The 16,585-nt window shown below is 34.5% G+C and overlaps 1 protein-coding gene across 3 annotated transcripts in view; it reads left to right on the top strand.

Annotated features, from left to right (window-relative positions):
• FSTL5 (follistatin like 5) overlaps positions 1 to 16,585 on the top strand; it is a 282,795-nt gene that overhangs the window by 251,252 nt on the left and 14,958 nt on the right. For all 3 annotated transcript variants that reach the window (XM_051619524.1, XM_051619523.1, XM_051619525.1), the window contains 2 exons: positions 660 to 767; positions 2,274 to 2,398. In XM_051619524.1, coding sequence (XP_051475484.1) covers positions 660 to 767; positions 2,274 to 2,398 — 233 coding nt within the window. The remainder of the gene's footprint in view (positions 1 to 659; positions 768 to 2,273; positions 2,399 to 16,585) is intronic.

The raw sequence follows: 16,585 nt of genomic DNA, 5'->3' as shown, positions 1-16,585 counted from the left end.
TTCAATTCTCCTCATGACAAAGGAAGTGTAGAGCTTAACTGTCTAAAACGGTTTGTGGTCTCAAGAGACAGTGCTCAAGGTTGCAGGGAAAACACTTTGATTCTGATCACAGGTCTACCAGAAGCAGCAAATATAATTGGAAAACATGAAATCAAACTTTCTAACTTGAACAGAATATGCCCAGTTTAACAGAGATAGGAAGCTTTGAGTGTAGCAACATTGTGTTGCTTTTATGCAGGACTCTGTAGCAACACCTTACGTTGGTTTCATTATGTGGGTTGAGAATACTCTTCCCTTTTTAGCCATTTTCCAGTAAGAGTTGTAGTTTCAAAACTGATCTGTATGAAGTGAGGTGATGAGAGAGAAGGAAGATAAGCAATTTTTAATTTTATTTAAAAACTTTGTTTTCAGCTTCTTAATAACTTCTCTATAATGTAATTTTGATCCCAATTCTTAGAGCACATAATGAATAACTTTTTCAGCAATTCAGTAGCTTTGAATTAATCAGAGGGCTGTTTCAACAATTAAGAATGTAATTTTTAAATTCAATCTGAAAACATCAGGAAGTGCACGTCCAGTCATTTTAATTCAACCTTATGTATTATTTTTCTTTGGAAAATGTGACAGAAACTAAGAATTTCTATTTTCATTATCATCAGGCAGTAAGTACAGATCCTGTTCCAGTGAAACTACACTATGATAAATCACATGATCAAGTTTGGGTGCTGAGCTGGGGAAACATGGAAAAGAATTCTCCAACATTGCAGGTGAGGTGGTCAGAATGAGTATATGCAAGGAAATCTAGACAAGTTGAACTTCTGTGTAATTGTAACATTTTTGTGTATTTTCCTTTAAGCGCTATTATAATGACCTCAGCAGGGGCAGTGAAATTATTTCAGGTAACTGGAAACCAATTCAGACAACTGATTTTGCTAAAACGGAGATTGTTTTCAACACCCTCACTCAGAAGTGATAATTCTGGACTGACAGAAGGATAAGAAATAGAGCTGAAAGCAGCAGTGTGTTTTATAACTGCCAGTCTTTGAAAAGCAAACTCGTGCTGTTTGTGATGGTTTTTTTTCCCAAATTGGATGATAAACTGGCTTGTATTCTATTTCACTAAAATTGTATTGATGCTCTGGGGGTGACAAGCTCCATCTGACTGCTCTTTTTAGATGTAAAATATTAACAATCTTTACTTTTCCTGTGCCTCTAAGCAGTGGCAAGCCTAGGGATAGTCACTATAGAAATATTTCAAGAAGCTGTACTTGCATTCCTACTTTTTAATTACTTTCTGTTCCTTATTTAAAGTAACCCCCTGAGAATATGGTGATCAACTTTGTCATCATTTCAAAATTACTTTTTATTTTTACTTTCCTTTTCTTTTTGAAGTTACTGAAATCCTTATGTATTTTAAATATGTATATATAGGATAACGAATAAGAGAAATTCAGAGCTCAAGCAGAAAAATTATTAACGTTTTTGAAAACACCTTTTTGGCACCTACAGACACTTAGCAACTATGAGTATGCAAGGTAATTTGTGGGAGTTTAGCTGTCACTTCTCCCCACAAAATGACTGATAATTGAGTCAGTATCAGCATGTTTTAAAGCAACTATTCATCTTCACTTTCACTTTTCCTTGCAGTACAGATAAGAGATTATTTTCCTTTTTTTAATCTGCTCTGAAATGCATGTATGTGAAAATCATAGTGACTATTTTATGAAATTATCTTTTATGTACCCCTAAACATTTACCTCAGAGAAGGTCCCCAAGATTTGGGGATTTGAAGCAAAACAGTTCATAACAATCTAAGAAATGTAAACTTATATAGCTCTTCTGAAATGTTGTTGAATTACCTCATGATTGACAGGAATTGGGAGTGTGCATGGCCATAGCATCTTGTGGATCATTTGATAACATCTTTTCACTCTGGCTGAAGTGCTCAAGAAATTTAATCTCATTATAGAATCTAGTGTTAAAAAACCCTTAGTTTGCACTAGGAACTGCTAGAAGCTTTAGTAATGTAAATGAATAAATATGGATTCAGTGGTGGGAAAAAAGGAGGAAAAAAATAAATATGAAGATAAAGTGCCCAGGTATATAGCAGTTCTCTGAAATCTGTATTCACTTTAATTTGTGTTCTTTTTCTTGGTAATGAAGGATAATACAAGAGATGGAATAGAGAGGCAATACTGTACTCAGTTTATTTGTCTAGAGATTAAATTTTGAAAGAGTATTTCTATAGTGTATAACAATGTTACTTTATGTAGGTGATAACACAAGCCAGTGGGAGTGTTGCTCATCACACTATCCATACTCAGCCAGTGGGAAAGCAGTTTGACAGAGTGGATGACTTTTTCATTCCAGTTACAACCCTCATAATTACCCATATAAGGTAAGTTTTAGCTGAATTATAATTAAATTTCAAATGAACTACTACATTGTCTCCAAAGAAAATATAATTTTAAAATTTGAAACTCTGAGAACCCACCACCTACTTCAATATTGCTTTGCAACACTCTTCTTCATAAACAAACTAAATTTGAGTTTTCTTGAAAACGAGCTAGTTATCAGAATAACATTTATTAGAGATTTTCTTCCTTATCTCATCAAATGTTCAAAATCTCCACTGCTCTGTGCACTAAAATTGACATGTAATATCACCTGGAGTTTTCTTGAGGAATTGATAACTGCAATATTCAAATAATTTGCCATTTTAGGAGCATAACAATTTAAAAATACTACTTCCTTATTTCCTCTACTGCTCAGAGCAGGTGCTATATGTAGTATTTGCTGTATTGTATTACATGTAAGTTGAATTGGAGTTATTTTCTTTATTAACAGACTAGAAAAAAAAAACATTTTTGGACTTTTACAAGGAATTGTGATACAACATTACTTAACTCTTTACGAACTGGCTTCTCCTGCTTATTCAGTTCTTTTTACCTGTTTTATTCATCAGGATCTGTGTTCTTAAAACAAATCATGACTGAGCATGTAACATAAATTTGCTTTAGGTGTGTGAATGAAATTTTTCTTTTTTCATGTGTGGTGAGTATGTGATGTTAAAATGGTTTATATTGTAATCTTTGCCAGGAAATTGTAAATTTGTGGGCCCTTAGTTATTTCTCTCAGTGAATGTAGGATTGTCTTTGTCCAAAGAACAGAAAAGTTTGGGCTTTAGTGATAGAGCTACTCTAAGTATGGAAGTATGTAACAAAGTGACCAGCTGGAATAGAAAAGACAATATGGGACAGAGAAAGAGAGTGTCAGGAAAAGAGGAGAACGCTTAATACAGGCATAAAGCAGAAACCTTTTCAAGATCTCTCCAAGGTTTCTTAAGTGAAAATCTATTTTCCTCGTTCAAAATACATTAGTAAGAATGTGCAATAATTTTTTTTTTTTTTTTTGTAACATCTCTACCTGTAGGGATTGAGAAAGTCTGCAGTCTAGTATTTGTAAATCTGAATATTGCATTCATATGTATTAGCCCTTTAGATGTTTAGATGTCACCTTTGCAAGGTGACACAGATCTGTTTCAGATCAAAATACCTCTGCAGATTATTAACTCAGTTGTTTATTCTTTTCTTCCAAGTTCCAGTTTCTATAGAAGTGTTTTAATGAAGATTATCTTAACTGTCCTACAATTATGAGACATCATCTTTTATTTTTAGCTAAAATCTCAAATCATGTGTAAATATTCATCTCTATTAAAAAAAGATCTAATTTCTGACTGAAGTGAGCAATAGTCTTTTAAATGTGGAAACATACAATTTTGGATGATTTTACAATTTATTCCAGAATTTACTCACTTTGTGCCTGTGATTAATTTAGTCTGAATCAAAAAACATTTGACTTTTCCTAAAGAGGTTGTTGGTGAAAGATAATTTAAAAAAAATTTTCTACAGAACTCTTAACTAACAAGTAAATTAGCCTTAAGCCATATGCAATTTAAAAAGGAATGTGTAAATTAATATAGCTGAACAGGAAATTGACTCTAACTACCATTACTGCCATATTTCTTGAATTGAATAGATAAATGCACATTGTGTCTCTAAAGTAATCTGCAGTCCTCATACTCAGGCATAAAAAAGCATTAAATAATTCTGCTACATTTGCAACTGGAATGCCTTGAGAGAACAAAAGGTACTGCTTCATAAGCTATCAAGTACTAGAGAGGTACTACCCCAACAGAACAGACATTTAGATTCATTAATTTTCATGTAAATAGGAAAAGAAAAAGACAGGAATAAACATTATACAAGGTGGGGAACCAAGACTGTGAAAATAAAAATAGGCCCAGTCCAAAGCTAGTAAGGAACTCAGATTGATGTGTTGTTTTTTTTTACCTAAATAGGTCAAGTAGGTGCAGTCTGCTTTGCACAGTGAGTCACAGCTACCTTCAGCTGATGAGCTATTTTACCTGCCCTGTATGCAATTTGGGAGAAAAGATAATTAAAGAATAAGAGAAGACCCACAGAAATAAAAAAGAAATATGCAATTAAATGAAGCAGTGAAGGAATAAAATTGGACAAATGACTACAGATATATAATAAATATGTGCAGCAATTCAGGCCTAGTATAATTATCTTGTTGTAAGTTTTGCACTTTTTTTGGCCTTTTTAAAAAAAATGTTTTGTTCACCTATTGGATAAAAACTAAAACATTTATACAAAAATCCTGTAGTAGTTTGTCCAAAACCATAGAATTGGGGTTTTTAACCAACCAAAGCAATTCAACAGCAATGAACTGTTTTACCTCCTCATATGCTTACCTGAAGTGCAAAGAACAGTTTTCTGAAATACAATCTAATTCCGAGACCATTTTCTAGGAAAAAAAAAGAAACAAGCCCACTATTAAGGCAAATACTGATTTTTTATTTGTTTTGTATTCTTTTAAAAGCTATTTGTGTGGAATTAGCCAGTCATTTTAAAAATTGCCTTATATTAAATATCTGGCCTTCAAGTACTTTGGGTTTTTTTGTTTAAATAAAAATAAGCTATGAGAGCAATGTGTCAGGGAAGATTTTTAATTGACTGTATTTATCAAATTAGTACTGATGTAGGAAAAACTTTGTAAAAATCTAACTTGTCACCAGTTAACATTAAAAATGCTCCATAATACTATCCATGTGTTTGTTAAGCATGTTAGGCAACAAACATAAAGCTTGACCTTATTTTTATTTGGTGTGTATACCAATGAAGGGAGCATTTTATGCGTGTGGATAGTGAAAAACAGCTACAAGGTGCAGCAGGACACTCTGTCTTTCAAAATGTCCCATCTATGAAACAAGGGAAATAATCCCTGTGGCTGAGTTAGCTGGTATAGCTAACTTCTCAAGGGCCTTATTTACCCTGTTAGGACTCCATTCCCTTTGACCATGCAACCCCAGCCCCTTCCAGAACAGTGAAAGCCTTCTGCAGCTAGGTGCGTTTGTCATCTGTCAACTAGAATTTTGAACGATGGAGCAGAAGATAGTGTGCATGGGTTACAAAATCTACATCCAGAACCAAACTTCCTGTCTGAATAATGGCATTTCTAGGCAAAAGGCATACCACTTAGAAGTATGAATTAAGTTTCATATCACAGTTAATACAAACCACCTACTACCATCTACAGTGTATTACTGTTCACTGTATATTCTGACCAATTGGGTATTCTTTAATCAAGGTAAAGTATAAGAGACAGAAAGTAAAGACAATTAAGCTTGTTGACACGTAGGAACAGAAATAACGGTGGGTCATCCATTTTTTCTTTTTAGCAATATCTAAAATGTTAATGGGCAATAATACGTATATATATATATGCATTAAAAACTGATTGGAAATTAATTTTATTAAGAAGCTGTGGAACTATGCATTTGCTTTACCTACATGGGTTTTTTTAGTATATGAAAATAGAAATGGGCTGCCCATTATTAAAAAAGAAAATTCCCTATTTTAATGCTCTCTTAGGCAGTGAATAATTGCTAAATTACATCTTAGTAAAAATTTTGGTCTGAGGTAAACAACAATTGATCCCAAGAAAAAAATAAATGTTTTTCTAGTGTTTTCCTATCACAGATGGAGGCAATGTTTGTACTTACGGTACAGCAGCAGTCAGGGCAAATAAGTTTATGGTTGTATAACCAGCAAGCGTAACATTCATGCTCTGAACAACTGCAGTGAGCCTTCAGAAGATTCTGTTATGTTTAAACTCTCTTTCATAATTGGAGAATAGTTGATCTGTATAAAGAAGAGGACAAGAAAAGCTTTATCAATCTGGGGAGATGACTGTAGTACATTCAGGACCATTAGTAAGTTTTGGTGGACTGGGGAGGTGTCTTCCTCTCTTTTATGTTCCAGTCAAACTATTTCTTTCTGTTGCTGAGATGGAGAAACAGTTTTGTGCAGTTAAGCACCATTAGAAAATGGTTTGGCTGTAATCCTTTTGTAACTGCCAACTGTCTACAAATATATATATTAAAAAAGACAGTATATAATATTTTTAGTAAAAATCTACTAATTACCTCCCTAATAATATTTAGAGATTCCCAGTGATGTTTCTAGATAGCAAATCCCTGCTTGTAAAGGCAGCTGCAGCTGTAGATACATCAGGTTGGCACCCCATTATAAGGCTCTAAAAATGTAGGTAACCTAATTCCAGAATTTGTATGTGAAGACTCGTTCTCCTGCTGACTCTTAGAGGAAGGATTGCCTCATGCCTTTGAGCATTCCTTCATGATAGAAGTAAAATTCTTTCTTTATCTGACAAAATTTTCAAAATGCAAGCGTAGACTTTAAAGAAAGTCAGTTTCCCATTGCTTTTCATGAGTTGCCAGCTAGTCAAAGTGCAATGCACAGAAATTCTTAGTCTTATCAGCAATGAAAAGAGGCTGTGGCACAAACCAGTGACTGTTACTGGAAAGAACCCTTAAAGCAGTTTGCCCAGGCTTGCTTTTGGAAGTCTGAAGATTTCAAAGGGTGGAAATTATATGTTTCTCTTGTATATTTTGAAAAACAGCCTGTCCTGCTGTAATCATTGGCTTTGTTTTACATCTGGCATATGTATGCACTGTCATTATACATTGAAATATTCCAATAGAAGGAATTAATGTAAAGCATTGTTTTTCATGCACATCGTCATGGCCCATATTTTCAGTGCACACATCTTGAAAGTAAGATCTCTTCCTCCCTGCTGTTGAGAAGTTATCAGACACTGGGGCCACAAAAGTAGACAGGATGAGATCTATTAATCTATAATAAATGGTACAAATCCCAAGGGTGGGGGTTTTTCATTTATTATTTGGGCATATGTATACAGAGCTTATTCCTTTTGTAGATGTACCTTTTTCAGAATTAAGTGTATCTGTTTTCAGCATTTTGCTTTACAAATTTGCTCAGAAGAAAATTTTATTCAGTGAACTATTTTTTTTGGTGCCAAAGCAGTTCAGAGAAACTAATGATCTTATCCTTAATTGTCTGCTAATACCATTCCTTATCATAAAAATAGACGATGGCAATTAGTATATGTGATGGATGCAAAAAAGATGACTTGTACAATAATCATGGAAATATAATTTTGGAAGCCTAAGGAGCAAAAGGGCTGATTATTTCAGCTCCAGTGTTCATAAATTGAAGTGAACAAAAGATAATTGGAATATATTAAGGCCTATCATTAAACTGCTGTAGCATTTTTCAGAAGCAATATTAAATGAACTCACTGTAATAGAGGAACTCTAACTTCTTAGATGTTTTAATCTTTAAGCAACTATTTTAAATGTCATATAGTTAGGTGACCTAACAAGTGAAAGAATCAGCTCACTGATGAGATGGCTTGGGATCTGAACAGAGTTAAAATCTTCTGAGTTTTTCTCTCTTTTATTTCTCTGTTGTGTATGGTAATAGGGGAAGCAATCTTTCTAAAATTAAACTTTATCATTTGCACAAAATAGACCAAAACCTGAGCCTTGCTTTAACTAGAATGTGCTGCCATTGCATTCCTGTGAACCTTCTTGAATGAAACCCAGTAAATTCACACTTCATTCCAGAGTTTAAGCCCCTACAGATGTCTGAATTAGCTGAAGGACTGTGAGAGCATCTTCAGTATTTATATGCAAATAAGCAAACAGAAAATATTATTTCACTTCAAAAATCCTACATAACTTTTTGTTCAGTGTCTTGCAAGTCAAACAATGGATGTGGTAAATGCTGAGTCAACCATAGACAAAGCATCAACAAAAGAGATAAAATGTTTTTACATAGACAATGTGATTTAGCTCAAAGATAAGATGAAATTTAATATTTTACAAAGTCGGCTAACAAGACGTATTAGAGTGGAAAGTTTGAAACAGTTCCTAATCATCAAGCTATAAATATATGTAGTGCTACAGGCGAAATAAATTGAAAGCTTGAGGAATCAGAAAAAGAAGCTCAGTAGTTTGAGGGCAAGCAGAGAAGATCTAGAAAGTAACTGCAATTTCAGATAATGATTGTGGAATCTTACCAGTGAATTCTACATGGTAGCACAGCACAAAAGGGAGGTCTGTCTAGGTTAGGGGTTCACTCTTCAGTCTCCCACTCTGTTAAATATGTCTTTGTGAGAGAAGTGCTAAATGAGAACCCTGTAGTCATTCTTTCCTGTCTCTGTGTATTTGCCCCCCAAAAGGAGGACACTTTTGATCCATAATGTGTTGCTTTTTGAAAAAGGCGCTTGTAGAACTTTTAGGAAAGAAGGAGGTGAGGTAGTAGAGAGTCAATTTCTGCATCTTCTGCAAGGCTTTTGACATGGTCTCCCACACATCCTTCTCACTAAATTGGAGAGATATGGGTTTGATGGGTGGACTGTTCAGTGGATAAGAAACTGGCTAGATGGTCGCATCCAGAGAGTAGTGGTCGACGGCTCTAGATGGAAAACAGTTACAAGTGGTGTCCCTCAGGGGTCAGTGCTCGGCCCAGTGTTGTTTAATATCTTCATTAACAATACTGACAATGGCATTGAGAGCACCCTCAGCAGGTTTGCTGATGACACCAAGCTGGGTGGTGTAGTCGTTATGCCAGAGGGATGGGATGCCATCCAAAGGGACCTGAACAAGCCAGACAAGTGAGCCCAAGTGAACCTCATGAGGTTCAACAAGGCCAAGTGCAGGGTCCTGCACCTGGGCTGAGGTAACCCAAGATACGAATACAGGCTGGGGGAAGTGACACTTCAGAGCAGCCCTGTGGAAAGGACCTGGGGGCACTAGTGAATCAAAAGCTGGACACGAGCCACCAATGTGCAGTTGCATCCCCGAGGGCCAACTCCATCCTGGGCTGTATCAAAAGAAGTGTGGCCAGCAGGTAGAGGGAGGTGATTCTGCCCCTCTGCTCTGCCCTGGTGAGACCTCACCTAGAATACTGCATCCAGCTCTGGTGCCCCCAGCACAAGAAAGATGTGGACCTGTTGGAACGTGTCCAGAGAAGGGCCACGAAAATGATCCGAGGGCTGGAGCACCTCTCTTATGAGGGAGTTGGGGTTGTTCAGTCTGAACGAGAGAAGGCTCCAAGGGGACCTCGTAGTGGCCTTCCAGTACCTGAGGGGAGCCTACAGGAAAGCTGGGGAGGGTCTTTTCACAGGGGCTTGCAGTGAGAGGACAAGGGGTAATGGTTTTAAGCTGAAAGAAGAGAGATTTAGGTTAGAGATCAGGCATAAATTCTTCAGTGTAAGGGTGTTGAGACACTGGAACAGGCTGCCCAGAGCTGCTGTGGGGGCTCTGTCCCTGGAGGTGTTCAAGGGCAGGTTGGATGGGACTCTGAGTAGCCTGTTCTAGTGGGAGGTGTCCCTGCCCGTGCAGGGGATCTGAAACTTGATGATCCTTAAGGTCCCTTCCAAATAAAAAATGTAAAGAATGAAAGATTAAGAGATTTAGATCAGGCAGTTTAAATGCTTTCAAATTTTGTTCAGCTACCGCCATTGGCTACAGCAACTACTGTTGAAATAAATTCCTGTTCAGAAAATGTGCAGGTACAGTACCTTCAGTATATCACACCTACATTCTCTACTTCATTCCTCTCTGTTCACATGCCCCTGCTCAAAAAGCTATGAGAGCATAATTGTAGCCACTACATACCTCCAAACTAGGAAGCTCCCAGTCCTTTATGTACATGCACATTTCCATGTGCCCATACTTACACTTGATCTGTATACTACTTCAGTTCAACTCTTACATTCTAACTCAAAAGGACCTATGTTTGAAGATTTTAAAATGTGGTTGGCAGTAAGGATTTCCAACTGTGTCTGTGGAAAAGCACTTACAGAAATTATTAAATAAGTGCTGGCACTCCACAAATACAGTTAAAATTTGCTGTCGCTGAAATCTGGCCAAGACCTGATGTTCTGAGGTGCATATGACATCTTTTTAATCCAGGTGATTTTGGAAACCAAACTGAAAATATTTTGAATTTTACAGTTAATTTTCAGCTCAATGTTATGAATTTTTGTTAATAATTAATTGCACATTTAAATGTGGCTAAAATAAAAATATTTTTATAATGTACCAAAATCTGTGATTGCTTCTAATCTTGCAACATATATGTATGTATGCACAAACACACAGATAAGAAAATAATCTTGAAAACTCTCTTGCTTCTGTAATCACTTGTCCAGCAAGCCTTTTTCCATGGCAGCTGACAACAGAATATAAATGCTGCTTAACCAATTCATTCATCTCATGGTCCAGATCTTTTCCTCTTGGGTAGTTTAAGTAAAATGTCGCAAAGCTCTCAAAATAAAAAGGCCAGCTGTCAACAGGAAAAAAAATAATTTCCATTTCAGTGTGGCTATTTAGAACTGAAAATTCCCTTCAAATGTTGCCTAAAACATGAGATTGCAGCCAGCTTTTGCAGCACTATAAAACACTAGCATCAGTAAAGGAAAATTCCTTCTGTTTTACTTGTCTTTGCCTGTTTGCTCAGGAAATGGCTAGAACCTGACTTAAGTCATTCTAGTCAGCTTTACTAAAGCAGAGGGGAGCTTTGATGAACTGGTTTTCACCCATTTTTTCCATTTTGCATGTCCTGAAGTCATTACCTTTGGGATAATATGATCTATCCATCTGAAATAGCCAAACCAACCACAATTATAAATAAGTAACTGTTGTACCTGTCTCGTAGTACCTATCTCCTTTTAAAAATTCAGCATGTATCAGTAGGTAAAAATACAAGACACGATGAAATGTATAAAAATGTAATCAACTGTAAGAAGAAACAAATCCCTGCAATTACGGCACGTAACATCTTGTACCCGGTGATTAGAAATTATCTTAGTACTGCCTTAATTACTTATTGGTTTTCCAAATAAACCAAAATAGTATAAAGATTGAGCCTTGAGTCAAACTTAACATTATAAAACTCACCACTTTTCTGTATGCTTGATAAAAATCTACTAGATCACAATTATTTTTTTTAAAGATTGTGCTCAGTCTGGCTTGGATGGAGTTAATTTTCTTGATAGCAGCCAGAATTATGCTGTGTTTTAGATATGTGACTTTTGAATAGTGAAAATCTGTTTGGAAATTTTAATTTGCACATTTTTATTTTTAAGCATTGTTAATAGATTTTTATTAATTACATTTAGGCTAAAACCCATATTTTAATTTTAAATGAAGATGAGATGCTTGTGTGATCATATGAATTGAAGATTTGAAGGGAACTTCCATGGGCTCCCAACTGTCAGCATGTAACATTTTCTTCTGGATAAAGTATTCAAACTTCCATCTTAAAAGAGACACTACCAATAAACCCCAGCCCCCATGTTTTCTACAAATTAGAGCTCAGCAAATTATAATTATGTGTTTAATTTTTCCCCCCACTATAATCTTACCTTTTCAACAGTAATGTCATTTATTTGTGCTTTTATGTGTCAAAAATAATATTTTATAATATTTTTTCATACAAAAAGGTGGTTTTTTTGTTCAGTCTAATATTTTCTTGATTTGGGTCACTCATTAAAAAAAAGGAGAGAAAGGAATTTTTGTAAAGTTCTATATTTGTTTTTTTGACTATTAACATATCCCCAGTTGTAACAGTATGTGAATTTCAATTTTAAAATTAGAATAATTTTTGAGACTGTTTTGACATTTATAATGTATCACCTTTTTAGTTCTTACCTCTGCCTCATTATTTGTTCTCTTCTAGTGCTGATTATTGAGATATATAAATGTGACTTTGCATTACATATGACGTCTGTGCACCTTGATGTTACTACATTTTCTGGAGTGCCAGATCTTCTTTATCCTATTCTACTTTTTATTGAAATCCAGGAACATCTTTAGGCATGTCTTCTGTTCACTGTCTAGCTAGCTCTTAATTTGACTTCTATTGCTTTTTTTTTTTATTATTTTTTTTTTATAAAATTGCTAGCTCTCTTTCCCTTCATGTTAAAGAAAGAAAAACACATTTGTTGAAAACACTACAAATACACTTCTGCAGAGAGTAAGTTCCTTTATGATATAGCATAAATAGTTTCATATATTCCTTGGTTCCAAAAAAATCTAGAAATTAAGATGATTTGCCCTAAAATTTCTTGGATTATTTTCTTGTGAACAGTGTAATCGTTGTACAACAATTTGCAGTAATTAAAAAATGTATTGAATTTATATGTGTTGCAAGTGTTCCACAATTCATAGACTCCTGCATGACTAGAACCCAGAAAATTCCAGATTTATCCCTGTGCAAATGTGCACTAAACTTGGGTCAAAACTCTTGAACTATGTGAAACATGTTAAAACAAGTCTGCTCTTCCAGCAAGAAGTAAAAAAAGAACTAAAAAAGAACTGAAGAAGCCACTATAGTATCTGGCCAGCTATAGGGAAATTTTCCAAGTTGCTCTTTACACATGGGTCGTTTGAGGATATTCTTGAATATGAATTTCAGATGACAGCCCATTTCTTTCTTCTGGATCTCTAGTGAGATATGACTTAAACACTGCAAGTAAAATCTAAAGCTGGAATAACATTTACAACAAACAAACAAAAAAAACCCACAAAAAAAGAAATAGAAATCACAAATAATAATATAAATTTTAAAGTATTTCAAACACTGTGATTTTTTTGTTATCAATATGAGACGAGTTAAGGAATTTTTAGCTTTCTCTCGTAAACAATTACATGGTTGTATCCAGCTGAGTTACAGAAGACAACTTGCATACAGTCTCTCCCACAAATAAGTGTTTAAAATATTGTGTCACTTGTGATTCTTCTGTCCAAATGAAAACTATTACAATAAGATTGACGAGTTTGTTGGTGGTACTTACAACATCATTTACTTTGGCTCAGAAGCATTAAATTTGTGGCACTCATTTTTTATAGTCTAGAGCTAATCTTATTAAATATGATGTAGGATAAACTCAGAAACTATACCTCCATTTATGGCCATCACTGAAAGCTTACTAATGCTAAAAAATTATTTATTTTATAACATTCATTCCTGTCTCTTGCTTATTGTCAAGGAATGGAAATGTTGCTATTCAAATACAAGGTCTGAGCACAAAGCTTAATTCAAGGAGATCCCTGCATTCGAAGAGCATTCAGAATTGCTTCGGGCCCTTGTAGAAATGATATTTCTTCTCTTCTGTCTTTCATGGTGGTCTTGAAGTTCTTGATATCCATATTTTTTCCAAATAATGGTCAATATGTTTTGAGAGAAATGAGAGAAGGAAAGAGAATCAATCATTCTACTGTTTTTGGCCATCATTGACTGTGGGGTCTTAATCCAACTTAATCCTCTCTACACTGAATTCCCTCACTGAGAATGGAAATAGAGAAAACATATTCATTTCTTTGAGGTATGCACAAAGGAATATCAAAATAGAATAAACATCTTCAGTGCTTCCAGAACAAATCTGTGATTATAAATCTCTGAAATCTTTGAATACATACTATAAAAATCACTTACCTTTCATTTAGATCTCTCAAGTGATGTTCAGCAGTTGTTATCACCTCTGTGAAGCACAGCAGGCCTTTTATGGGATTCCGCCTCTCCAAGCCACTGCTGTTTTCATGCCTCTATTTCAGTACATTTTAGGATCTAATCCAGAATTGTAACTTTACTAAGAGAATCTGCTCCCATAGATTTAAAACTGTTAGTTTCATAGATCTTATAAGTGAGTACCATGTACCTGTCTGGATTTATCTATTGGAGACCTATATTTCTATGTAACAATATTATCAAGTAAACTTGTGAAGTGTGTATATGACTTCTGATGGATTTTTGTCCTGAAAAGGTATTCCAAATCTTCATCCACCATTAAGAATAAAAATAGTATTGATTTTCGTTCAAAGCAAGTTACATCGATATATTAGTTTTCCTCTTTCCTCCCACATGATTAATTAATTTAAGAGAATTCCTGTTACTGTGTGGACATCTTTTCTTCTATTTGGAATGGTATGGATGAGATATTTAATGTGCCAGTCTGTAGGAACTCAGAAACCTGAAGATTTCAAAACCCAGAATTTCTGCCCAAGCAATAGAATAACAAAATTGTCAATACTTCAGAAAATGAGACCTGCCATCCAATTTTGTTCTTCATCAGAACTGACCTTTTCATTCATCTAACAGAACTGAGAGTGATGATCTGTTTTACACTAAAATTACTCATTTTCCATAAGAGTGGCCCAGCAACCTTCTGTGTTTTTTAGTTTTCTTCTTTTTTGACCAATTTTATCCTCATTCCTGTTTCTTAGGACTGTTGTGCTAATATGTCCCAGGTATGTTATCCTGGTCACACATTACTGTTGCAAATGTTATTTCTCCTGGTTTTATGAGAATTTAAAAAATATTTCATTTACAATAATTAATTGCAAAATTAAATAAAAATAATGAAGAAAACAAAGATCTTTTACAGATGTGCGTGAATTTATATGTTCACACACATAAAAAGAAAAATAGAGAATGATCAAAATGTTCTCCAGTTAAAAATATTTCCTCAGATATGATAATATTGTTATAAACAAATACCAAGGAAAGAGAGAAAAAAGCCTTTTCTGATGCAAAACAGTAATATGAAGCAAGTGTTTTTAATGCTGTAAAAACCATCGGGAACAAAATTAAGAAAAAAACTTCAAAGGTCAAAAAGTGTTACAGTACCCAAAAGAAAGGCCCCATTTGTGCTGATGAGCCATAGCTCCTGGGCAAAATCCACTTAGCCTTACGTTATAATCAAACAACCATTTCTGAACTGCAGAAATTAAAGAAAGGTCTTTACTCAGCAACCTGCCAGAAATGAACCAGACTAGGCAATAATAATTTAGTAAGTCCTGAGGGGAAGACTGGCATGCCCTTGCAATGCTGACAGTTTTTGAAATAAGAAACACTTCTAAAAAGAAAAGTGTGCTTTTTATCTAGAGGGAAATATTTTATTTGAGCTATATACTACAGTAATTGTAATAGAAAATGACAATAAAAATGAAATTGTGTATTTTAAAATTACTCAAGTAAGGTAAAATTAATTCTGTGATTATTTAAATAGTATGAATACGAGGCCTCCGAAGTAAAACAAGTAAGTGTACAGTCTTCCTTAGAGTTATCAGTGTATGGATATAAAGTGAAAAATAATTTGATCAAAGGAAGTAATGGTTGTAGTGTTGTACTTAAAGTTATTAGAAAATCCTTAGTTAGAGGGAAAAGTCTATTTTTTTTGTTGTTGTTGTGCTAGTGATGAAATCTTAAAGGACCAGTGAAGACAATTCAGCTATACAGCTAAGAAAACATTTCTTAGATCAGTTTTCTTTTTTACTTTCCCTAATTATTAATATTTCCTTTTCTAGAGCTACTGTGGGTAACTTCCTTTCATCAGAAAAGATGTTTGGGATATAACACTTCTATTTTAGAATTTTGTTTAAATGGTAATACTTTCCCTTGTTGCCAGATCAGAAGCTTTTTATACATCAGGGTCTACCCTGATCCTCTAACAGATTGTTCATAGGCAATTAATGGCATTCACTCCAAGTCCCAGAAAACTTCTTGTCAGCAGATTTGATCAAACTTTGTAGTAACAGAGCTTTATCATTCTAGTTTGATTTTTTTTGCATTTTTTTTTTTAAATAAATTGTCCCTAATGTATAGAAAGTTGAGTGGCTTGAAATACAAATGTTTTTCACTCATGATAAAGTAGATAATGTTTATTACTGTTTTATTGAATATACAAGTTTAAAAAATTCTCTTTTGTGCAACAATACTACTGTTTGCTTCTTGGACAGCTAATTTTGATTGTAGCCCATCTCATTCTCTTCTCTTTTGCTTAAATTACATTTAAAAATGTCTGTTGACTTCATGAGAGTACTCTGTGGATGTAGGGAAAGAAACAAAAAGGTAAAGAGGGCATGAATTTTAACATCATCAGTCATCATCATCATCATCTTCTGTTGGTCTTTCTGAACTCAACAATAAGTACAGTTTTAAGTTAATATGCTTATTTTTTTAAAAAAAGTATAATTAAATTTATCCGCATTTCTCAGGAAAATTTTCTTAAGCTTCCCTTTTTTTACCTGTCTTTTCAACCAGTGCTTAGATATTTCCTCTTTTATAACAAATGCAGTTGCACTAGTAAGCAAAATATGTGGCTTGTC

The sequence above is a fragment of the Apus apus genome, chromosome 4, assembly GCF_020740795.1.
Source record: "Apus apus isolate bApuApu2 chromosome 4, bApuApu2.pri.cur, whole genome shotgun sequence".
Taxonomy (NCBI): Eukaryota; Metazoa; Chordata; class Aves; order Apodiformes; family Apodidae; genus Apus; species Apus apus.
The sequence above is the reverse complement of the archived record's forward strand: the minus strand, read 5'-3'. Positions and strand labels throughout refer to the sequence as shown.